This window comes from Sminthopsis crassicaudata, chromosome 6, assembly GCF_048593235.1.
Source record: "Sminthopsis crassicaudata isolate SCR6 chromosome 6, ASM4859323v1, whole genome shotgun sequence".
NCBI lineage: Eukaryota > Metazoa > Chordata > Mammalia > Dasyuromorphia > Dasyuridae > Sminthopsis > Sminthopsis crassicaudata.
The window spans coordinates 49,583,220-49,608,727 of record NC_133622.1 but is presented as its reverse complement, the minus strand read 5'-3'; the positions used below and the strand labels follow the sequence as shown (position 1 = coordinate 49,608,727).

The 25,508-nt window shown below is 31.3% G+C and overlaps 1 protein-coding gene across 1 annotated transcript in view; it reads left to right on the top strand.

Annotated features, from left to right (window-relative positions):
* Positions 1-25,508, top strand: part of TECRL (trans-2,3-enoyl-CoA reductase like) — a 164,673-nt gene that overhangs the window by 124,897 nt on the left and 14,268 nt on the right. The window contains exons 6-8 of the mRNA XM_074276759.1: positions 1,526-1,631; positions 4,938-5,010; positions 7,757-7,800. Coding sequence (XP_074132860.1) covers positions 1,526-1,631; positions 4,938-5,010; positions 7,757-7,800 — 223 coding nt within the window. The remainder of the gene's footprint in view (positions 1-1,525; positions 1,632-4,937; positions 5,011-7,756; positions 7,801-25,508) is intronic.

Genomic DNA, 25,508 nt, shown 5'->3' with positions numbered 1-25,508 from the left:
TTGTCTTTCTTCTTGGTTCCCTCAATAGTAATGGTATTTCTTTTCTGAGTTAGGTCAATATTCTCTAATACATTAATAAAGCAAGCCTTTCCACCCATATTTCCATCCCCTTCAGGCCACCATATTATCCACTAGGAGCAATAACACCAGCACATTTCAGAAGTTGCTAGAAAAGCAAAGTATCCTTTTCCACTCATAATTATTATATTGGGAGATGATAAGTAAGGTATCTGACTCATAGTTCAAGTTTATATGGTCTAGTCTCTAGTTCAAAATTTGATGAAAGGAAAATGATTTACAACACCAATCAAATGACTGAAATAAATACCTATTTACAAATGCAAGAGAAATTTATAGGACACAGAATTAGTACTTGAAGAATAATTCTGAACATCATTGTATTGTGAGAAACTAGAAAGAAGATAAGGTGAAAAAAAAAAAAAAGATTTGGAGATGGAAGGAGAATTTCACATCCCTTTGCCCAATTTTGAAGATGAGTTTGCTGAAATTCTGAAAAGTAGGCAATGAAACCCAACATTTCTGAAAACACTTCCCTCTCTTAAAGATATTTGAATAAAATTAGTTGCAATGTTGCACAGGAAATCAATAACATCTTTTAATAAAATAAATCCCCTAATTAGAACCAAAAAACTGCACTTTACATACACTCACATTATTAGATACTTTTCTCACCAATTTAAGTATTTAATCTTTGACTCTAAGACTGTTGACCAAAGTATTAGAAACTTCACACATTAGAAACCCTTCCAATTATATCTCAAAATTTGAATTGCTGTCAGTGAGGAAAAGCTGTCTTCCGTTCATTCTGAAGGAAATCAAAAGTACTGGTTATGGTTTCACAATCCTTAAGGAAATCAATCTAATACATTCTGAAACTGTCACTCTAGCCCAGTGTCACTCAGAACCACTAAAAACCCCAGCTGCTGTCACAATGAATTAATAAGGCAAAGCATACAACAAAGATACATTCCGTCTCTGAAAGAAATGAAAGGCAAACTCCTCCTCCTCCTCCCATCAATGGCCCTTGCTAAAGGCCGACCAAACCATTTCAGAAGCTATTCTGAACATTATAAAATGTCAAATACTTCCTGAATGTATTTTCAAGATTTTTTAGACATCTAGGTTGTCTATTCAAAACTTGAGGCATTTTGATATGCACACATTTGCAGTTCTCATCTTGATAGCTAGCTCTGAGACAGCTGTGTCCTAAGTAATTTATGCTTGGGTATATCAACTAGGTTGCAGTGTAACAGATGCAATGGCTGCTATAAAATTTATTGTGTTCCTCTCATTTAGGAAATTTTAGAAAAAATAACTTGTTAAATAGATTTGCCAGTATACCTCAAGTTATGGCTCCTGAGAACTGCCTTTTTCCAAATGATAGGAGATAGCAATGGCCCGAAAGGAAGTATTATGTTCAAAGTAAATCATATTATAGAAGAGGCAGGAAAGTGGGCTCTTTATACATCTTAATTTTTCTTTTTTTTCTCATTTTTCTCTCCAGCTTGGCTTGTTTCTGCCACTGTTTGCACTATGTCCGCTACCTTCTAGAGACATTGTTTGTTCATAAACTGTCTGGAGAGCATACACCTTTGAAAAATTTGATTAAGGTGGGAACAAATATTCCTTACAATTTTCTTTTTGTTTTTTGGGGGGTGTTTTTTGTTAAAGGAAAAAAATGTCCTTTTGAGAATAGATGCAAAATTTACATGGAAGAAATTATTCTTTTCCTTTCCACTAGATATTCTTTATTGGCACATTGGTTGATCTAAAAAGTTTTGCTACTATTATATCTCTAGAAATACAATATATATTTTTAGTTAGTCTAGCTATCATTCTAGGTTTATATTATATATTTGGACAGTTTTATTATAACCATAGGCTCTAAGAAAAAAACATACTGACAAGTGTTATGTGTAAATAGACAACACAAAGCAAATGGAAAAAAAAAAAAAAACAGAAACAATACTTGCAAAGCTATATGGGCAGATAGCTGAAAAACAGACAAGCTTTTTAAGATAGTAAACAATAACATTAAAAATTCAATGACTTTTATAAATATAATTCAGTGAAAAATATGAATAACAATACCAGGCCAACTTTCCTCTCAGTTAGCAAAGCCTCAGGCTAGGTGGCACTGTGGGATCAGAGGTGTGATTTTGATAGAAGTTTGGAAGCTACTGATCACTTTAATAAAGAATAAAGAAGAAAACTAATAGCTGTGTCACCAAGATGCTCAACTAATCAATAGAAAAATAGGGCACTTATTTATTTTTCTTTATACATTACAGTATGTTTTGTTTTGTTTTTATGTATTTAACCATATTACCCCCCTCTCCCCAAAATTTTTATTTTATTTATTTATTCACTCATTCACTTATTCATTTATTAATTCCTTCACTCATTTACTTATTTATTCCCTCATTTATTTATTTATTCATTTGCTTGTTTATTTATTCATTCATTCACTCATCTATTTATTTATTTGTTTGTATGTTTGTTTATTTATTTATTTATTTGCAGAGCAACTTGTTTGGGCAACAAGTTGATGCACCTTGAAGGCTGCTCTTCTCTGAATTTCAAGTCAGTTAGTTACAAGATGTTGTAATGGAGACATCCCTTTTCTAGTCCTAATTCTTTCAGTGTTTTCTACCTATCAATTCACAGAAACTGTTCTCTGCACTCCCTTATTAGAAAATACTGGGGAAGTGATAATTGAATTGCATAATTGTTTTTCTTTGTATTTATGAAGGAAGATTTAAACTGATCTAGAGTTATCTCTGCATATACCAATTCATTTCAGAGCCTGCCTACACTGAAGAAATTAGAAGCTACTTCCTAATTTTTGGTGCTACAGCTGAGATGAAAGATATTCCTCTTGGATAAATTAGGAAAATAAAGGAATGCATTTATTCATAAAAAAACCAACAATGCTACAAAGAGTTTTCAAAATACCTAAAGTAGTTTGTGAGATAATTAAGCTTTTCATTTGTGTTGAGCACCTAACCAAGTTATATAGTAATAAAAGGAACTGGTATCAGATTTGTTCACAAAAAAGTAATTTCTTGTAATTTGTCATCCTCATCCTATTTGTATATTCCCTCAATCTTCTTAAAATTTTGTATCTGAAATATTGTAAAAATGAGCCTAATATTTAAAATGTATCTTTTTGAGGAACTAAGTTTTAAATTATCAAAGTTGGACTCATTTCATCATTTCAGTTTATTCACAGAACATTAAAGGATATGTGAGATTTAGTTAGGATCTGACCATTTATATAGTGGCTAAATTATAATGGTCCACTCTCTGAAACTCTAAGCTACAAAGGAGGTACTGATCTTTGTTGTTGAAGAGACTTTCCTCATCTGGAAGGTCCTTATATCAATGAAATCACAACTGTAGTCCCAATCCTTATCATTTATAATTAAATTATATTCTAATAAATTAAATTATATTAAATTAATTAAGCCTATATCAAGCATGAAGTACCAGGGCCTTTTTAAGACAGTAGTAGTTAACATGATCAAGTTATTTGTTGACATAATAATATTGTGTTGATTGTTTTTGTCTTACCAATTTTACATTAATACAAATGATTGTTTTTTCAAAGAAACTATATAAATAAAAATGGATTTTAATCCATGCATATATGTGAATATATGTATATATCACACATGTATATATCAGTGTATGTTTGTATACATATGTACATATGTGTATATATACATATTTAAATTGCATGTATATAAGTAAAATATTACATCTAACCAGATGGACTTGAGTATAACAGTTTGTTAAGGTTCTAGGACATATTCCTTTTTGAAATTTATTTTAAAATATTACACATTGGATTAAATGAATTAGTGTGCCATAACAAAATGATCTGTAAATTTCATCTAGTTCATAACAGACATATGTCATTTTTTCCTACTGAATAATTTCTCCCAATACTTATTATTTTATAATTCCCTCAATTTTTAAACAGAAAAAACAGAGTTTTGAATGGGATCCTTATAAAATTAAGAAGATATAATTCACTACTGAACATGTAGGATTCCCTAAATTCACATTCCATAATATGTATTTTACTATTTCCTTCACCTGTATATTCCCTGAATATACATACAAATATCTATCTATCTATCTATCTATCTATCTATCTATCTATCTATCTATCTATACACATAATATGCATACATACACATGTTCACATGTATATATGTAATATGTTTCTGTTATTTGGGAAATTAACTTTCTTTAATTTATGTAATTAAACTTAACTCATTTCCCATCAAGTTCCATACAAATGAAATATTGAGGTTTTTTTGCCTTTTTTGAGTGAAATTATATCTATGTAAATATTTATGTTAGATTTAAGTTTTCATGTAGATTTGAAAACAACAAAATACCAGTACTAAGGAAAGAGAATGAAGTATATTTTATAAGTCGCTAGTAAAGAATAATGATACTTTTCCTTTTTGCTAACCTTTCCTTCTGATGAATTTGATGATATATCATTAACATGAAATAATGTATTTTTTGATGCTAATTTAAAAATAACTGTTTTGAAGATTTACCATGTAATTGATTATCTATTCAGATGAAAATTTGGTTGTTGTTATTGTTATCAATGTTACACCTCTAACTTCTAAACTTTAAATAATTTGAAAAATTATTTTAAATAATAAATATTAAATTTGAAAGTAAAATTTAAAAATTTGAAAGTTAAATTTGAAATAATATTTTAAACAACCAAGTATTAAAAAGAAATTCACTAGTTAAAAAAAGACCTTTGAAAGTTACTATAAGATGCATAAAGCTAAGGATTATCAGAGATTAATAACATGATGGTATAGTTTCAAATGATGCATTCATGTTTAATTTAATATTTCAAAATATTTGTGTTTTTCTTATAGGGATGTGTCTTTTACTGGGGATTCACTTGTTGGATTGCATACTACATTAATCACCCACGGTACACACCACCATGTATGTAGTACTATATAAAAAAATTTTGAGATTGCTTTTCCAGTTAATTTTCAATAGTGCTCAGTAATGGTGAAAAATATTCATAGATAATTCAAATTATCATTTCAGTCAAATGATTTCACCTGTTCTATCACTGAATTTTTTCTCAGAAGTACTAATAATCAGGGCATCAAATTATAGTGAAAGTTAAAGTTTACTATTCTTTTGCCTCTTTTCCTCTTTTTTTTCTTAATATTCCAAATAGAAAGGAGATCAAATATGAGGAAACATCCAACAGTATTAATGTAAAGGAATACATGGAAAGAAAAGAATCTACATAACACATTCTTTTCTCTCTATCAAAAACATATTATATTCACTCCCTTGTTACACACTATCATGTACAACTCCATGCTTTGGGGTGTAGATATAGATACAGACATAAATATAAATATAATGACACAATGACATATGGATGTATATGTGTGATATATCTAAATATACACATGTATATATAGATGCACATATAAATAGATAGGTTGATATTTAAATGAATTTTTAATTAATTAAAGAACTTCAGATGGGGTAATTCTTTTCACTAATGCTATATACAGCTTACCTATAACAGATTGTTGTCCAAAATCAATAGTGTTGCTTCTCTCTTTTTAATTCCAACCCCATTACTTTCTCAGGTGTGCAGCACTACTTTTCCTTCTCTTTTTTCTTTTACTAAACATGACTGTGTCTGTGTGCCTATACGTGCATGCATATATTTGTATATTCATATAGCGGCAGCCAGGGAAACAGGAAAACCTGGTTTCAAGTATAGTCTCTTATATATGGCTATGTAAACAGGCATGGGACAAGTTGTGGTTGGGTGAAATCTTTAATTTGTACCTGGAAAGTTATAGTTGAGTTGCCAATCTATGACAGTGAAGGGAGTATTGACAATGAGAATAGTTCCCCATAATAATGACTATAAATATTATGTAGGTATATGCTAAATCAAATATTTGATACCAGAAATGGAATTTTTCACTTTTATAAAAGATAAGTACCAGTTATGCAAAATAACTAGAAAAGGTGAATTTATTAGTTCATTAATGTGTATTGCACAGTGTTTTATTTAACCATATGGGTTTAAAGCAGTACCTCTTAAAAAAAGCTTGTTCTGCTATTGCTGCTGTTGTTGTTGCTCTATTATTGTGTTTGCTGCTGCTGCTCTTTTTGGATTATGGCAGAGTTGGCCTTTACAACCAAGGTATTGGAATTTAGCAAAAAGAGAAGTCTTTAAGTTTCTATTATTCATGATACCTGTGAGAATCATGCAGTTCATAGTCTGTCTCTATCTAAAACACTGATACTATTTTCCACCTGTACATTAAAAAGATTGGCAAAATATGTTCTTTTGTTTTAAAATAAATTAAAAAGAGGGAAAAAAAAGTCTGCTTTTCTAATTTGGTGCTTTCTATAGGTATATTGTGATATAAATGGAATACCTTTAATTTGAACTTTCAACTTAACTAAGTTTGGAACTTTCTCTTCTGAATGTCAACTTTTGTTGACTTTTTAGCTCTTTCAGGATACCTAATATCAAAGTCTATCAGGTTACTCTGGATTCTATTGTTCTTGCAGCCCCATATTCCTGGAGAAAGGAATATACTATGGGATTCTTTAGACTTTTGATTTTCTTTTTTCTGTCTTTTTCCCCAATAGTGATATAAAAATTTCATTTTGATGGGGGGGGGGGGGGAGGCAAAGATACTAAGGAAAGTCAAAAGTTTTTTTTTTTTTTTTTTTTTCTTCTCTCAATCTTATTTGATATAGAAGAAAAGGAACATATTTTGTTTTTGGCCAACTTATTTTAAAATATATAGAAACCTTTAAACTCCAAGATTCATATGTTGAGGAACATCCCACATGTACCATCTAGACCAACTATAAGTCAATTTCAAGGCAAAAAAAAATCTAGAAAATGTTCATGAATAAACTCTACATACAGCAAAATGTATTGTAAAACAGACAGTTACTCAAGGGCAATTTAAATCTGAGCAGATGAAATAGATTTCATTGGACTTTAACATATTGTTATTCAAAATCAGATTTTAGGAAGTTGTTATGAAACAAAGTCAAAGCCAAATCTAAAATTACAAAGATATTAGAACCATAATACTACCCTTAGAGACAGGAAGATATGGGTTTTATACCTCATTTCTGACACATACTAAGTTTGTGACCTTGAGCTGTTAATGACTCTGAATGCCAAGCAAAATTTTAAGTCTCTAAGTTACAAACAAGTTGTCCTCAGAAGAAGTTTCCATACTGGAAGTTCCCTGCAATGATGAAATGTTAGGGTAGTCCGGTTGGTGATAACAATCATCTAGCTAAATACATTATGTATTTTTGAATATCTATACTCTTTATGTAATTGTATGTAATTGAATTTCTAGCTACTCTTCACTTTTTAGAAAATGAATGTAAAGAGGTAGCAATTCTTAATCTATGGCTTCAATTCTATCAACAGCCATTAGTGGTAAAATTCCTCCTTTCAAGGAATAACAACTGATCTGCACTTTATAATCTTAGAAAGGGATACAGAGATTAAGCAACTTTCTCAGTTTCACAAAACCAGTACTTGTCAGAGATGAAATTAGAATTCAGGCATTCTGACTTTAATATTGATTCTTTATCCACTTGTGCTCTGTTGCTTCTCTAATTATTCCCAATACTATGAAAAATACTTTTTTTTTTTTTTTCCTATTTTCAGCATTTGGAAACAGGCAAATCACAGTTTCTGTCCTCAATTTTCTGGTATGTATCAAAATGTCTTTTCAATATTACTTAAGTTTCATTAATTTTGAAGAATTTGTTTTATAGACCACATTATATCTTAATAATTAATAGGGACTTGTCATAATTTAACTTTTGAGAATGAAAAAAAGAGAATAAAGCCATAATTCATAAATTGCCTTTTAACTAATACTGTTTTCTCTCTAATCATACATCAGAAACTGCAATACTTGTATGATAAACAATTTGTGATAATCTAAAATTAGATATATCACATTCAATTTACAAGCACTTATGATGTATCTACTATGTGTAGAGTACTGAACTTGGTATTGAGTGAGAAGGCTATGATTCAGATTTCTTACACTTTAGTAGGGGATATGATGCTCAAACAATTCTTGTTTTTGTTGCTTGAGAAATGGAAATAAAATGATAATTATTTGAAATAATGATGCTCATTCTTTTCAACACCAATAATAACCAGTAACTAGCTTTTTGTCAATTTACAAAGCAGACCATCTTTAAAGGGCCCATTAATATAGGTGGTAATAATTGTTGACCACTCAAGAGGACTTCCTGATTCACCTTTTCTGAATTTGTCACTCCTGAATCCACAATCTACTTATACTCAAAGTACATTCTATTAGCTCATAGGATAAGTTGTTGTTATTGTTATTGATCATACCATATGTATGCTTTCCTCTAACTATAGACATTTGTACCAAGGAAACTTCTGTTTATTAGATTTGCACTTTTGTCTCTTTATTCCTATTCCCAATAGTGCCTCTCTTACTTTACAAGGATATATATTTAGCCTTTCCAGAAAGCTTGGAGAATCCCTGGATAAATCAGTGGTCAGAAAAGTATGGAACTATGTTTTGTTATGTAGCATTTATTTTCTGAAGCCAGATATATTAAATATTTCAAAATGCATCAACTACATTTATAGAAATCATTCAACTTTAATCATTAACTTAGTCATTTAAGTGGAAGAATTTAATTCACCTAAGAATCTAATATTTAAGCTAAAAAAATGAACCATAAGGACAGGGTTTTTCTCCTTTGTTTTCTTTTTACATGTCAGAGGTGGAATATCTATAAACAAATTATCTTCATCACAAGGATTGCCATTCAGACATCTCTAGTTTTACCTAATATTGAATACATAGTCATATATCTAACTTCCTCAATCTATAATCAGAAGTACATCCAAAACATCTTGCAATAACCCAGATCTATTTAATGGAGAAATAATGGGGTTTAAACTCTCTAAGAACTAGTTGAAAATGCATAACTACTTTACTCATTTGTTTACTTTTTGTGCTTTATGGTCTACATAAATGTTTCCAACTTTTAAAATATTGCCTTTGATTTCATTAAGGAAAGACCCCTTTACCCAGTATAATGACCTCCCTTTTTTTTTTCACCACTTTCACTGAACATGCATGTTTCCAGTTGGATGTGATATTTCAATAAAAAATTTCCCCAAATAAAATCTGAAAATATAAAACTATTATATTGTATTTTATAAATTAGTAAAAATTAGTTAAATTAGTAAAAAAGCTAAAATTCTAAAATGATTATGTAAAAATATATATTTACACGTCTCTTATTTAGCATAACTACAATAGTCACAAAATTGCATTTTAGAAAGCATGTATAGTATTTTCCAAATCAGATATTTAAAAGATATTTAATATAATAAATCAATAAAAGGGGACTATTTTCCATGTAATAAGAATGAGGAAAATATATTATAATTATTTCCAATTAATCAAAGCATAATATAAAAAAGAACCCTGCTATATATTTGGCAACAAGACAGTGTGATTAGCCATTACTATGGCATACAATGCCACCACTTTTTTTTTTTTTGTTTTTTTTAACTTAAGGTTGGCTTGCATTAGGTTAAAAACATTTCTCTAGAAAATTGTTTTTTGGCTAGATGAAACTTGCTTCCATAAGAGTACAGTCAACTCTTGATTACCTACACTGAGCATGTTTCAAAGCAAGTGAGCCCTGAGACCTCAGAAAACAATTTCTTGCCAGATGTTTCAAGCTCTGCTCCAACTCAGCCCTAATCTTCCCTTGTCTCCTTTTGTTTATCTGCCTTCATTACAGATTTAATGATTTTGGATTGACTACCAACAACTTCCTTGTTTAGATCTGCTGGCTATTGAGTTAAGCCTCTAGATTACCCCTATGTGGTCTCTGTGCCACTCAAATCTGCACTCTGCATGGTTTTGACAGCTTTTCCCTTACTGCTCTGTGTATGTGTGTGTATGTGTGTGCAAAAGGAATATTAATCAATTTAGCCTAAATAAAATGTATTCAGGAAATTATATTAACTATGTACCTATATATGCATACCCAGACATATATATATATATGTGTGTGTGTGTGTGTGTGTGTGTGTGTGTGTGTATTCCACATACACAAAAAAAAATACATAATAACATATATAAACATAAACTTCCAGAAAGCAAGTAAATTACCAGTTCAGTAATTTGGATTATCTTCAGCATTGATTTCTTTATTTTTCTTTTCTTCATTTTTAGTATGAATATCTGCATATATCATCTTCAGTTTTCTGTAGAATATAACTTCAATCAGCCTACATCTATCTAATATCTTCAACCTCTCTTTGACCATTAAATATTTCCTCTTCTATCAGTAATTATATTCAGGACTTCTTTAATCTAAAGAAACCTTCTCTTAGACTTCCTATACACTTGACATTATTTTCTTTCTTTATTTTGTCAGAGTTTTCTTAGATTCATGGCTTTTATTTCCTCAGAAATCATTTACTCCTTAGAATATTATGATTTGATGCCTGTTAGCATGATTGAATTGAACATTCATTTTCAGTTTTAAACCCCAAATATCTCTACATAATGAATCATTATTGAATAGCTCTCTCATTTCCTTTCTTGTCATTGACTCTCATGGCTCTAATCCTTACTCACTGATCTATTGTTTTCTTCTCCTTTTCTACCTCTTCGGCATCCTCTTACTTCATGTATATATTCACTCTGTAAAACAGTCAAAGCATTCCCCACTTTTTTTGGTCTAGCTTCATTATCACTTGTATTTTGTTTCTGTTAACAATTTCAAAATTTGTATCTTCAATTCTTCTCTCTATCCCAAGATTCAGTCTCATAATTCCAAAGACTAATATACACCTTCACTATACATTATCTGCAAAAATGTTTACCTAATATAAGTATCCTAAGTGAAATTATCAACTCTTCTCCCCCCCAAAATTAAGGAAAAATTATTTCTATTGATTTCTCCATTATTGTCAAAGACATCCTAACATCTATTCAGTTGCAAAAACTTAAAATTATCTTTGAATAAAAAATATCTAATATTTATATATATGTATTTGCAGGTTTGCAAAGTCATTTATATATGTTATCTTATGATCTTCATAACAACCCTTGGGCTTAAGTTATATTGTTAAGCCCATTTCAAAGAAAATTTGAGTGATTTGCCAAAGATCTTGTAACTCTGAAGTGTCTGAGCTCATATTTAAAATCAGGCATTTCTTACTCCAGGTCCAGTGCTCTTTTCACTGGTCTGCCTGGCTACCTCTAAAGCCAGTGCCAGTCCATGCTAATGAATTAAAAAAATACATTCTCCTTAACCCTCCTTCCTCCATATTATCACACTGGTCTGACAGCTGCTTTCACATAGTATCTTGAATATATCTTCTTTTAATTATTACAATAGTTATTGCCCTTTTTTAGAATCTTAGGACCTCATAGTGACCTCAAAATACCCAGCTAATTGATAAGCTTTCTCTTTTATATACCATTACCAGATTAGAATCGTGCTACTCTATTCATGTCACTTTCAATGTTACAAAAGCAATAAATAACTTGGCTTTGACTTTTGAATAAAATCCAAGTAAATTACCTAATAATTAAGATCTTTAAGGTCTGGTTCAGTCTGTTGTTTTCTATCTCATTCTCTACTACTTTCCCTTAGACACAATTTGATCCTAATAAAACAGATTATTTACTCACTTTTCCACAAACAGGCCTTCTTCTTTACCTTCATGAATATTTGCTCCTGCTATTCCCTTTTCCTCTTGTCTTGTTAGAATTTTAAATTTCCTATATAACATAACATTTGGTATATAGCATACATACACATAGCATCAATATGTAGTTTATTCTCTTGGAAAAGAAAAAAAAAAGAACTTGTGCACACTATCAGAATGTTAAAATCCAGTCAAAAGATTTAAATTGACTCTTGGTGCAAAAGACAAGGTACCAGGTTGTACTTTGAATTCAAGCTACTGTACCAAATTTCTTTCAGTCCTTTGTTACATAGGGAGAGGCAGATATCTGCCTAGACCTCATGAGTCAAAAAACAAATCTAGCATTCCAGATGGCAGCATGGCTTTGGTATCCAGTGCAAAAGTTATTTTCCCTTTGCTTTTCTGACTTCCAACATACGGGGAAAATATTGAGAAAATATGAAGTATTCTACTATTACATTTTGGCTCTGGCCATCTCCTTTTTATAGGTAATTTAGATATATATAGTTGGAATAGAGACACTTAATTAGCTGTGTAACCCTGGATAAGTTACTTAAACTCACTTTGCCTCAATTTCCTCAACTGTAAAATGGAGATAATAAGAATACCTATCTCTAGGCTTATTAAGAAGATCAAATGGGCTTATTTTCAAAAAGCACTTAGAATAGTGTCTTCACATAGGATATATTATATGAATGTTTATTCCTGTTCATCTCTTCCAGTTAGTGTGGTTTTTAAATAAAAGTTAATGAAAAGAAACACTTTAAGGTTTCATATTCTTATGCAGAGATAATCACCACATTCTCTTAGATGCCCACTTTCCCTTTCTCAGTGAGAATGAATGCAATAAAAGAAATGCCCTTTGAACTTCCATTCCAGGAGATAAAGGAAAAAAAAAAAATTTGAGTATATGAGGCTTCCTCCTGGCTCACAAATATGGTTATATGTATAGGACTACAGATAGTGGGGGAATTCTGGGTGAGGTATTAGACCCTTCAATCCAGAGGGAACCTGCTTTAAATGTCTGGTTTGGCTCTCCATCTCTCCTAAGGGTTCTCGACCTTCCTGAGAAGTCAGGGGGCAGTGATGATTAATTAAATCAGAATGATATCAAGTGGCAAAAAGACATCTACATATAATAGCAAGTCGTTTATGTGGTCCTACATGCACAGTATGTAGTTAGCCTATGCACACAGTGGTATATATGGGTATTAGGGTGTATAAGGTTTATAGACAATTTGGAATAAATGAACTCCATATTTGATCATCCATGTCAGTCCCACCTCTTCACTCCTCTTCTAAGACCAAGGACTTGGGCTGGTATTGAGATCCTCCAGAGAGCTAGTCCAGACACAACATTAATAGATGTGATTCACCCAATATGGATTTACCTCCAAAAATCTGGTATTTCAAAGAATTGTTTCTTTTCCCATAAACTTCCCATGTTGTAACCATGCATTTACTCAGGGATTCTGATCTTTTTGGCTGTTTAGAAGTTACAATGAGAAGAAAAGATAATTTTTAAAAAATGGAGTTCCTATTGTACTGTTATCTTGAGCACAAGTTCAGATCTCCCTTTAATTCCTTGCAGCAGAGAGATCAAAATGGCTCCCAAAGTAATGGGAATAATCTCATTCTCCTTAATAAGATCCAATCATTTGCTTTGCCTAAAATCCTTTGTTAACCACCCTAACCCCGTGGGCAATTTATAGAGAAAACCAAATAAGCAGAATCACCCAAGGTTACAATGACCAAAAAAAATACTAGCTATTCCAAATGTGGTTTTCTTCAGTTTAAGTCCCCTCAATATAAATGTTGATTATAGATATGAAAATCATGTATTCATTCTTTTTTTCCCCTCTCCATGTATCTTACATGTAATTTTTTTTTAGGGTATGTGAGTAACTTTTTATGGCACCAATCCTTGACATAGATTGAAAAGATTAGGTCTCTCTTTACACCTCCCCCAAAAATAAACATCGTAACTAATTGACTCAGCAGCAGACTATAATAAGAAAGAAGTCATGGATGCCATTTATACCTATGAGGGAATGTGGAGACATATGGATATATTGTATAGTAACACCAGTTGCAATAATGGGAATGTATCATATATAGTTACTGTTTCCCTTACTTAATTTCACTCAGTTTACCATGAATACTTCTCCCCAAATTGTCACTCCTATGTACCAAGGAATTAGCTAAATCATGAGAATACAAAGAAAAAAAATGAAACATTTTGTGTTTTCAAAAAACTTACACTCTCTTAGAGAACACAAGATGCACATATGCTGCACATAATTATAATGTATTAAATATATATTCATAATATATAACTTCAGAGGTAGGCATTAGAGCCTGGGGTTATCTGGAGGACATTTATGTGGAAAATGATGTTTAATTGAAATTTGGAGAAAAATAGAGGTTCTAAGATATAAAAGTGAGAAAAGAATACCTTCCATAACAGTGAAAATATATTGAGTTGGAAGATGCAATATATTATATGAGAAATAGCAAATAGGGTAGTATAGTTCTATTTTAGAATATACAGAATAGATAGTAGAATGGGGAAAATGTATATTGAAAAGGTAAAAAGAGACCAAATTTTAATGAACTTTCAATGCAAACAAAGAGTTTATGTTTGAGATATGGAATAATTTAGTCCTTCTTTCAGGGAGTAGGAGTCCAGGGTCACATTGAAGAAATAGCAGGTTGTGGGAGAATGGTTCAAAATATGAAAAACTCTCACAGCAGGGGTTATCATAGTCACAATGGCCCTTTAATGGCATGAAAAGTCTTATAGGCAAAATCAAAATGATTAAGCAACAAGGCTGTGAGTGAAAGGGAATTTTTAAATGTCAGAGGCCTGAGGGGAAGTAAGGGAGTATAGAGATTTAGGGAGGAATTAGGGTGACTTCTACTTAAGAATAAACTCACATGAGCATTATTCTTACTGACCTGCAGGGTGATTCAGTAAAATATGTTTTAGATATGCTAAGACTATCCTAGGAAACCAGTCTCCCTCTGTTTGTGACAGTGTAAATAGGATGGATTTGATTATAAGCCACATCACTTCTGACAACATAGACAGTTGAACTAGGTTAGAGTTCACACCAATATGAACATCATCTCCTCACTTTTTCTATAGAAATCCAAACTGCTCTTGCCTAGAAAATTCCTTTGTGTCTACACATAGAGATAAAGAAACCAAAATGTCTCAGAAGATCCCTGTAATATATATACACACACACACACACACACACACACACACACACACACATATATATATATATATAGGAAATCCAGCTGGATATCCAGACAATACATCTCCAGACATCTCATCACACATGGAACAGATCAAAACTGCTAGACCTCTGGAACAACAAAGATAAAAGTAAGCTATCATTTCCTGGGATCCATACAATACATTTGGAATTCCATAAGAGATCCAACTTCATCTCTCATTAAAAGAAAAAGAAAAATAAAGAAAAGAAATTGTTCAAAAAGAAAGAAAACAGAAGTAGACAATGTCTGCATAGGTTTTCAGCGTTTGATAGGAATTAAGCACTCAGGTTTGATTATTCAGGGTTTCTAAGCCAATAGGCAAAATATTCTGTGTTCCATCAGTCTATAATGATTTCTCAATAAGGTAAATGATCTAGATCTGCTTGAAAGAAAAAAAAAAAAAAGAAAAAAAGAAAAAAAAAAAAAACTCATGATCTCTTAAAGCAAAATATAGTCAAACTTAAGGTACTAATACTTTAGGGATTCAGAACCACACTATTGAAATCAGTCATAGTGACCCTATGAGATTATAGAGATTCAACAGCTAAAAGTATACAAGGATTCAAATAAACAAAGATTATGTCAGAAACATCTGCTTTGTAAAGGAAATATAATGGAAAATAGATAGTACATTTTGTAGTTTACAGCAAAAGAGATTACTCCCTTCCCCACCTCTCACCCCCAACCCTGTCCCTTTAAAACTAGAGTATCCAAGAAATAGAACCCTGGATAAAAAATCTCTTTCACGTGATATTTCCAAGGTAAAGGATCACTAAATTTTCCTGTAGGAAGCCCTGTCAGTGCTCATATGTTAAAATGTGGCTAATTAAATCAAGACTTTTAATACTTCAATAGATACTGTTAAAGATGTGAGCAGTCCCTCTGCTAGTAGTAATCACAAGCCTTTCTTGTCTTCTACTCTTGTGTGATCCTTCTTCTTGTTCTGTCATAAATATTTGATATATGATTTATACAATGCTTTGGAGGATTTCTCCAAGGTCTTTTCAATATTTTATGAATAGCCGTGTGACACTCAGGCCATTAATTTGTTATTCTTTCATCTTGCAATATGACTGATCCACCTCCTTTTGTGATCCTACATATTCTGGATGATGGCTTTTATGACAGTTTTCCCATGGAAGTCTTCCCTAACAATTTGTTACAAGGTACTTACAACCATCATATTTTTCCCCATATACCATTTGATCATCTTCAATTTTGATACTGTTGAGGTCTTTGAATGCCATGAATATCATGTGACAATGCCAACAAAATATAGTTCTTTATTAGCTAGAATTTATGTAGTGATTTTACATTTGAAATCCATGTTAACCCAATGAATTTTCACAGTCTTGCAGATTAAGTTCTATGATTATTCCCATTTTTCAGATGAAGAAACTGATGTAGAAAGTGCAGAAAGTACATAGTCAGTGTCTAAGGCAGGGTTTAAATTTGTCATCTTAATGCAAAGGCCTGTGATCTTTCTTCAGACTTCCATGTCATAGAGATCCCTTAAATTATTGCAAATTAAAGTATCTGTCAAATGCCATCTAACAAAAGCTCTTCTTACTCATTTTAAATATAACTTATTGCTCATTTGCTATGCTTTTTGAATAGATAGAAAGCTCTTGAAATAAAAATATACATAATATACATATATGCATATTTATGTATATACTTGTAATATAAATATGCATTTATATATTTGTATATAGTCTATGTAATATATATGTGTGAATTGCACTATGCATGCTTGTGTATGCATATACGTATTAATATGCATATATATGCTTTATAGAATGTATATAAATATATACAAAGTTTCAAAATATTTGGTAAGGAGAAATTTTATTTATTTAGCCAAGTCATAGGATACAGAAAAATTTAATCAATGCTTATTGATTAATTAGCATAGGAATACCTATATCTCTGTTTAATTTATGCATATAGTTCCCTGAATATGGATAAATACTAAAAGATATGTGTATATACATATAAGCGTATGTATGTGTATATATATATATATATATATATATATATATATATATATATATATATATATATATATATACTGATAGATTAAAACAAACACAGATAGACTAAATTTCTAGCTTATATGTTCAATTTTATGATATCTGGGTAGCTTAAATTATTTATATCCTTGACTTTCTTATGTAGATTTCTATGCTAAATTTTTTTGGAGTATAAATTGGCAGAGTACACAGAGTTTAGTGCCTAAGGTCAGAAAAATTGAATTCAAATTCAGGCACAGATATTTAGTGATCTTAAGTAAGTCATTTTACATCTGATACAGTTTTCTCATCTCAAATATGGGGGTATCTACCTCCAAATTATTTGTAATTTGTAAGGTTTGTAAAGCTTTTAGCATTGTGACTGGCACATCATGAGAACTATATAAATACTAATTATATTTTATCAAGAAACTTGTACTTACTAGAACTTTAACAAAATGTTGTTCAGAGAACTTTACCATACACAGGATCATCATCATCATCCTGTTCTAAGGCCTCCTCAATTCCAGAGGTGTGATTCTAGTTTAATGGCTGGAACAAACAGCAAAGCAAAAACTCTCCTGGTAAGCCTTAAGGCCTTAGGCTCCTTCTAGAGATAAACTTCACCTGCTGTTTGAGGACATGTTACTAAATTACAAGAGACTCAACAGCAGCAGGGAGCAAGTAAATGATTAATTCTTTGGGATAGAGATAGAAAAGACATAGGGGATACAAAGTTTGCTTTTAAGCCAGCTTTAGGACTCACTTAAATATCTATACTCCAAATCTAAATATGTCATGTATGTCAAATTAGAGATGAATTAATAGATTTCTAGAAGGCCTAAAATGCATTAGTGGTGACATCCTCACTAAATACAAAAGCTATCAAATAAACAAAAAGGACTATAAAGAAATAAAATTCAAAATTTCCCCTACAAGATATGAATTTAGGGATTGATTTTGTCATGTGCCCAAACATAATAAGCAAATTTAGTCCATGGGATACTTGATTATCCCATTTGGGGCAGTTCATCATAGACAAAAACATTCCCTGAAGATAATTGCATTTTATATGTTAACATCTGTTTCTAAAATTTGACATATCTTTAACTCAAGTCAATATATCCGCAATGATTTCAGTTTTCAAAGTGGGCATAGAGAAACTATATATTCACTTTTATATATGAACTTTTCCCATTCTTATTTTAAGTTAAATGTAATTTTGTTATTATATTTTGATTATATTATTATGTAATATTATGATATAATCATTTTATCAATCAAATTATTTTCATAAATAGTTTAAATTACTTTCAACTATTTCCAAAACTCAGATCATTCCTCAAAGGTTGGATACTTGAAGTTACTGAAAATTTATCACAGCTTTTTAATGTGATTTAAACAGGTACTGTATATCAATAGGAAATAAGGTCATGGCCTCCAAGTGACTACTTAAATGACTTTATTAAATTTGGATTTTTTTTTAGTACTGATGTGTTCTTTCAAGTTATGTTACAAAAATTTTGAGAGACAGTATTCATAGTACAGAAAATGCTGGACTTAGTGAAGAGAAGATTGTTTACAAAGATTTACTCTGATACAAGTTGTCTTGCAATTGAATCTCATTTAACACATGAATTTTAGTTTTATTAATTGTTTTTCATCTATAAAATGGACCTATTTATACTTTTACAACTTACTTCCATTATATTGTTGTGAGAAACTCATGGGAAAATTAACTTAAGATCCTTTGGATGTCATAATAGTTATTATTAGTCATATATATAAGTTATTATTAGTCATAAAAGGCAGCAGAATTTGATAGGTAGAGATTTGCCTTTGGGATCAAGAAAAATAGAGTTCAAGTTCCACCTTATATGCTATTGCTGTGGATTCTAGAAAAGTCACTGATGCCATTACTCCTCTGAATAAATCTAAGATTCATTTGCATTGATACAGAAACTTCCTCTCTGGGAACCCTATATTCCAAAGAAATCTCAGGGCTAGTTTCCATTTCTAAATAGCCAGTTATACTAAATATGTTGTCATACATAACTATACCACATGGAAAGATTTTTTTCCCAATAAATCATACAAGAAATAAAAAAAAAAAACAACAACATAGCAATATAATCTTTCTTTAGTAATTTCAAAATTCAAAATAACCATGAAAAAATGAGTCTGTTTTTCCTGGAAAGAAATTTGTTAGAAATGATACTGAAAGAAGGTTATATTAAATTTATTACAATCCTGAATATATCTGATTTATACATAGCTGTTGCATTGTGTCCCCACACTAAACTGCCTCTCTCTTGAGATGTATGTATATTTATTGCAAGGAGAAGATGTCTTTTAAATGAATAATAAAAATCTTTCCTAATGGAATTTATATATTTATGTCCATGTAAAGGAATCTGCCCTTAAAAAAGAGAATTTCGGGGAATTAGTTAAAGTACATTCAAAAATCAACTAAAAATCAAGACACTTTGAAATAGGTGTATTAGTGATTGAATGGAAATTCATCAGAACTTTTGATAAGCACAATAATAATAAACAGGAAAAATTGGAACCAAATGGAAAATAATTTAGATTATAAGTACTTTACCTTTTGATGTTATAAATGCAGAACAATAGAGAATTAATTCACATTTGACCAGATTAGTTTGATTATTTAAATCCAGGAGCAAGAATTCTAATGTCTATTAATGTCATTTAAGGAAGGAATGGACACTTGGACATTTTGTACATAGATAAATATCCCCATTTTTGAATCATGGGGAAATTCATTGGAATCTGCATAAAGAAAAGAAGCAAAAGTACCTCAGAACCTTGCAGAACATTTAACCAAATAGATGTTTATCAAATAGTGAAAATGACAGGCAGAGAATTGAAATGACTTGTCTAAAATTAAATCATTACACAGCAAAGACTGCACCAGGATCTTCCTAGTACCCATTTATGTGACCAGTTTTCAGTATTCAGTGCATTACACATAAATGCAGATACTTAATGATTTAATGAATATATTATAGTTCTTTTTGGATTCTTACAAGGTGCTAAGTCACTGGAATGAATATAATTATCTAATTTAGCATGGTACTTAACAATTCTCTAGTTCAGTAATATATTTACTAGAATTCCAGGAGATTCACACCATTAAGAGAGCATACTTTTAAGGAGCTCCCACAAGCCCAGGGAGTACCCACAAGCCCATTCTCTGGGAGGATATAGAGAGCTAGAATTCAGTCAAAGGGAGGACTTCCCAGGAGAACTTCAGGGGGCTTTGGAGGAGAGGAGTTTGTGAGATTCACAACTAGGATTGACTTCTGGGAAACCCACAATCCCACACTCTCAGAGGCAGAGTCTGATTCCCACACTAGGAGATTCAGAGTCAAGAATCATACCAGATTCCACCTTGGTGCTGGCTGGAGACATTGGGGAGGACCAGAGACTGGAGGCTGAAGGAGTAACCTTTGGATTTAGAGACATTCAGATAAGAGCTATTGGGAGTCAAGAAGAGAGATAGGCCTCTATTAAAGCTAACTGAACCCAGGAAAAGATTCAAGACTTTGAAGAATCCGGACTTTAATTCCTGGCTGGATTTGGGATTATTGAACTGAACTGAAACTAAGGCTGCCCCCAGAAGCACCCCAAGAAATCCTGCTCCCAGAGAACGATTACAAACTAGAGAAACAGAACATTACATAGTTCATTCTTAAAACTGCTGATTTTCCATATTGCTTAGTTTTCTAGCTATAGGGTCATAATCAAACTGTTTAATATTACTTAATAAATATTTCAGGAAGGAAAACAATATTACTGTCATAATAGTTATGACCATTTTAATGAATGTTCAATAGAACTGAATAGTAGAGGAGACCTGATGTGACTACCATTCAATCAAGTATTTTCTTAGTATTTATTATCTGCCAGTCACAATGCTAAATTCTAGAAATATAAGCATAAAGACTTTTTTAAACCCATGCTATCAAGCCTTTTGAAAGGTCTTTCTGGTGCCTCAAAAGAACAAGAACTCAGAAGCTTTGAAAATGATCTCGACTTTATTTTTTCTCCCTTTGGGAAAATTTTATTATATACATTTAAATTGAATAACAAATTATCTCATTTAACTATCAAGAGGGTAAGGAATAAATCGATTATGTATATAGATCAAATAATGTAAAACATATTTCCATATTAGCTTTATCACAAAAAAGACAGAAAAATAAAGAAAAAAATTAAACCATCTTTAATTTACACTCAGAGATTATCAGTTCTTTCTTGATGTGTATGATATTTTTTTATTATGAAACCTCGAGAATTGTCTTAGATCATTATATTGGTCAGAGTACCTAAATCTGATCATTTTTACAATATTGTTAAGATATTACTACTACAATGATGTTCAATGTTGTACAATGAGCTTCCAGTTCTTCCCTGTTCATCAATTTAAATTAAATTGAAAATCAAATGAAAATTGAAATTGAAATCCTGGATTTCTAAAGGATTTTCTGAAGTCATTCCTTGATTTTTTTATATAGAACAATAGCATGCTTCGCAATCATATAGCACAACTTATTCAGTCATTCACCAACTGATATGATACCTTCAATTCCCAATTCTTGTGACCACAAAAAGAACTGTTATAATTTTGTATGTGTAGTATCTTTTATTTTAAATTTCATCCCTCTGTTCTCTTTGGGATCCAGATCTAGTAACAGCTTAAAGGGTACACACAGTTTTACAGCAATAGAATTATGGTTTCAGTTCACAACTATAGAAACAGTATATTAGTGTCCCTACTTTCCCATATACCCCCAATCATTTGTCATTTTCCTTTTCTGTTATTTTGGTCAATTTTATAGCTTTAAGGTAGTCCTTCAGAGTGATTTTAATTCAGATTTATCTAATCAATAATGATTTGGAGCATTTTGTATATGATCTTGATAGTTTGATTTTTTTTCTCAGAAAGCTTCCTGTTCATATCCTTTAATCTTTTATGGTTGGGTAATGCCATATCTTACAATTTGTTTAGTTCCCTATGCATATAAACAATGAGGACTCATCAGAAAAAATTGCTCTATTTTTCATTGTCTGTGGTATCTTTTAACAAAATATATTCTCCTTTTTGTCTCTCTCTCTCTTTTTTTTTTATTCATTTTTCCAAATTATCCCCTCCCTCCCTCCACTCCCTCCCCCCGATGGCAGGTAATCCCATACATTTTACATGTGTTACAATATAACCTAGATACAATATATGTGTGTAAATACCATTTTCTTGTTGCACATTAATTATTAGCTTCCGAAGGTATAAATAACCTGGGTAGATAGACAGTAGTGCTAACAATTTACATTCACTTCCCAGTGTTCCTTCTCTGGGTGTAGTTATCTTTGTCCATCATTGATCAACTGGAAGTTAGTTGGATCTTCTTTATGTTGAAGATTTCCACTTCCATCAGAATACATCCCCACACAGTATTGTTGTTGAAGTGTATAGTGATCTTCTGGTTCTGCTCATTTCACTCAGCAACAGTTGATTCAAGTCTCTCCAAGCCTCTCTCTTTTTGTCTCTTTTAATAAGATCTAATTTTAATTTTGATTTGTCTCTGATCATTATTGTTTTATCTACCTTGTTTTACTTTGGTTGAAGCATAATGGATTTTCCTCTGTCCCATCATTTTAACTCTGTATGTGTCTTTTTTTGTTTCAAGTGTATTTCTTGTAAAACACATGTTCTTGGATTCTCATCTCTAATAAATTATAGTATTTGCTTCTATATTGGGATAGGTTAATTTCATTAGTAATTATGATTACTGTATATTTTTCCTTCATTTTGTTTTCTTCTGTTTCCCCCTCTGTCTGTCTGTCTCTTTCCCTCTTTCTCCCCTCCATCCCTCTTCAAAAGTCTGCTTTTTGTTTGACCAGGTTCTTTAATCCGCTTTTTTTTTTATCATCACCTTCCTCATCCTCATCTCAATCTCTTCACTTCCTATTTCTCTATTGGGCAACATAAATTTCTACATCCACCTGAGCATGTATTTATATTCTGCTCTCTGAACCAATTCAGATGAAATGAGCTTAAAGTGGCATCCTCTCTCACAGTAAAAGCTTTTGCTTTTGCCATTTTAAAAAATAAGATATATTTTCCCATTCTTATTTCTCCCCTTACATCCTTTTTCAGTGGATCCCTCTTTCTTACGTATTTTTTGTAATTATGCCAATATAATCAATCAAAATATAATCAAATAGTTGTACTATGTCATCTATTTAGTCTTCTTTTAACTACTCCTAATAATGATGTTGCTATTAGGAATTATAGGTATCATCTTTAAATGTAAGAATATAAATAATTTCACCATATAAATTCACTTATGATTTCTCTTTCATATTCATCTTTTTATGCTTCTCTTTAATCTTGTGGTTAAATGTCAAATTTTCCATTCCATTCTGATCTTTTAATCAGGAATGCTTACATTCCACTTTTAACATTGATGTTCACTTCTTTCCTTGAATTTTATACTCAGTTTTTTCTAGGTATGTTGCTCTTCATTGCAATTGTTGCATCTTTGCCTTCTAAGATATGTTTTAAACCTTTCACTTCTTTAACATGGACAACATTAAACCTTGTGTGATGCCACTCCATGATATTTCAATGTTGTTGGTTTATTTTTGTTTTTCCTGACTACTTGAAATAGTTTCCTTTTCAATTATGTATCTGGAATTTATATAATATTTTTTCGTAATATGATATGACATAATGTAATGTAATTAAGATAATACAATACCACAATATTGGCTATAAACTTTTCAATGGGGATTTTTTCCCAGAAGGTGATTTAGGACAGTTTTCCTTTTTGAATTTTTTGAAACATGATATTTACAGTATTTTTAAAATATGAATTTGAAGTAGCTTAATATTTGTAAAATCTGTAGATTTGAAATCTATTTTTGAGATCAGTTGTTTTTTTATGAGATATTTCTTTAAAAAAAACAAAAACATCATTTAATAATTTTTTTTTTATTTTTTTTTTATTCATTTTTCCAAATTACCCCCCCTCCCTTATTCCCTCCCCCCGACGACAGGCAATACCATACATTTTACATGTGTTACAATATAGTCTAAGTACAATACATGTGTGTGAATATCATTTTCTTGTTGCACAATAAACATTAGAATCCGAAGGTACATGCAACCTGGGCAGACAGATATTAGTGCTAACAATTTACATTCCCCTCCCAGTGTTTCTTCTCTGGGTGTATCTACCTCTGTCCATCATTGATCGACTGGAAGTGAGTTGGATCTTCTTTATGTTGAAGATTTCCACTTCCATCAGAATACATCCTCATACAGTATCGTTGTTGAAGTATACAGTGATCTTCTGGTTCTGCTCATTTCACTCAGCATCAGTTGATTTAAGTCTCTCCAACCCTCTCTGTATTCCTCCTGCTGGTCATTTCTTACTGAGCAATAATATTCCATAACTTTCATATACCACAATTTACCCAACCATTCTCCAACTGATGGACATCCATTCATCTTCCAGTTTCTAGCTACAACAAAAAGAGCTGCCACAAACATTTTGGCACATATATGTCTCTTTCCGCTCTTTAGTATTTCTTTGGGATATAATCCCAGTAGTAGCGCTGCTGGGTCAAAGGGTATGCATAGTTTGATAACTTTTTGGGCATAATTCCAGATTGCTCTCCAGAATGGCTGGATTCTTTCACAACTCCACCAGCAATGTATTAGTGTCCCAATTTCCCCACATCCCCTCCAACATTTGTCATTATTTGTTCCTGTCATCTTAGCCAATCTGACAGGTGTGTAGTGGTATCTCAGAGTGGTCTTAATTTGCATTTCTCTGATCAGTAGTGATTTGGAACACTCTTTCATGTGAGTGGATATAGTTTCAATTTCTTCCTCTGAGAATTGTCTGTTCATATCCTTTGACCATTTATCAATTGGAGAATGGTTTGGTTTCTTATAAATTATGGTCAGTTCTCTATATATTTTGGAAATGAGACCTTTGTCAGAACCTTTGTTTTTAAAAATATTTTCCCAATTTGTTACTTCCCTTCTAATCTTGTTTGCATTAGTATTATTTGTACAGAAACTTTTTAGTTTGATGTAATCAAAATCTTCTATTTTGTGATCAATAATGATCTCTAGTTCTCCTCTGGTCATAAATTCCTTCCTCCTCCACAAGTCTGAGAGGTAGATTATCCTCTGTTCCTCTAATCTATTTATTATCTCCCTCTTTATGCCTAAATCATGGACCCATTTTGATCTTATCTTGGTATATGGTGTTAAGTGTGGATCCATATCTAATTTCTGCCATACTAATTTCCAGTTTTCCCAACAGTTTTTTACGAATAATGAATTTTTA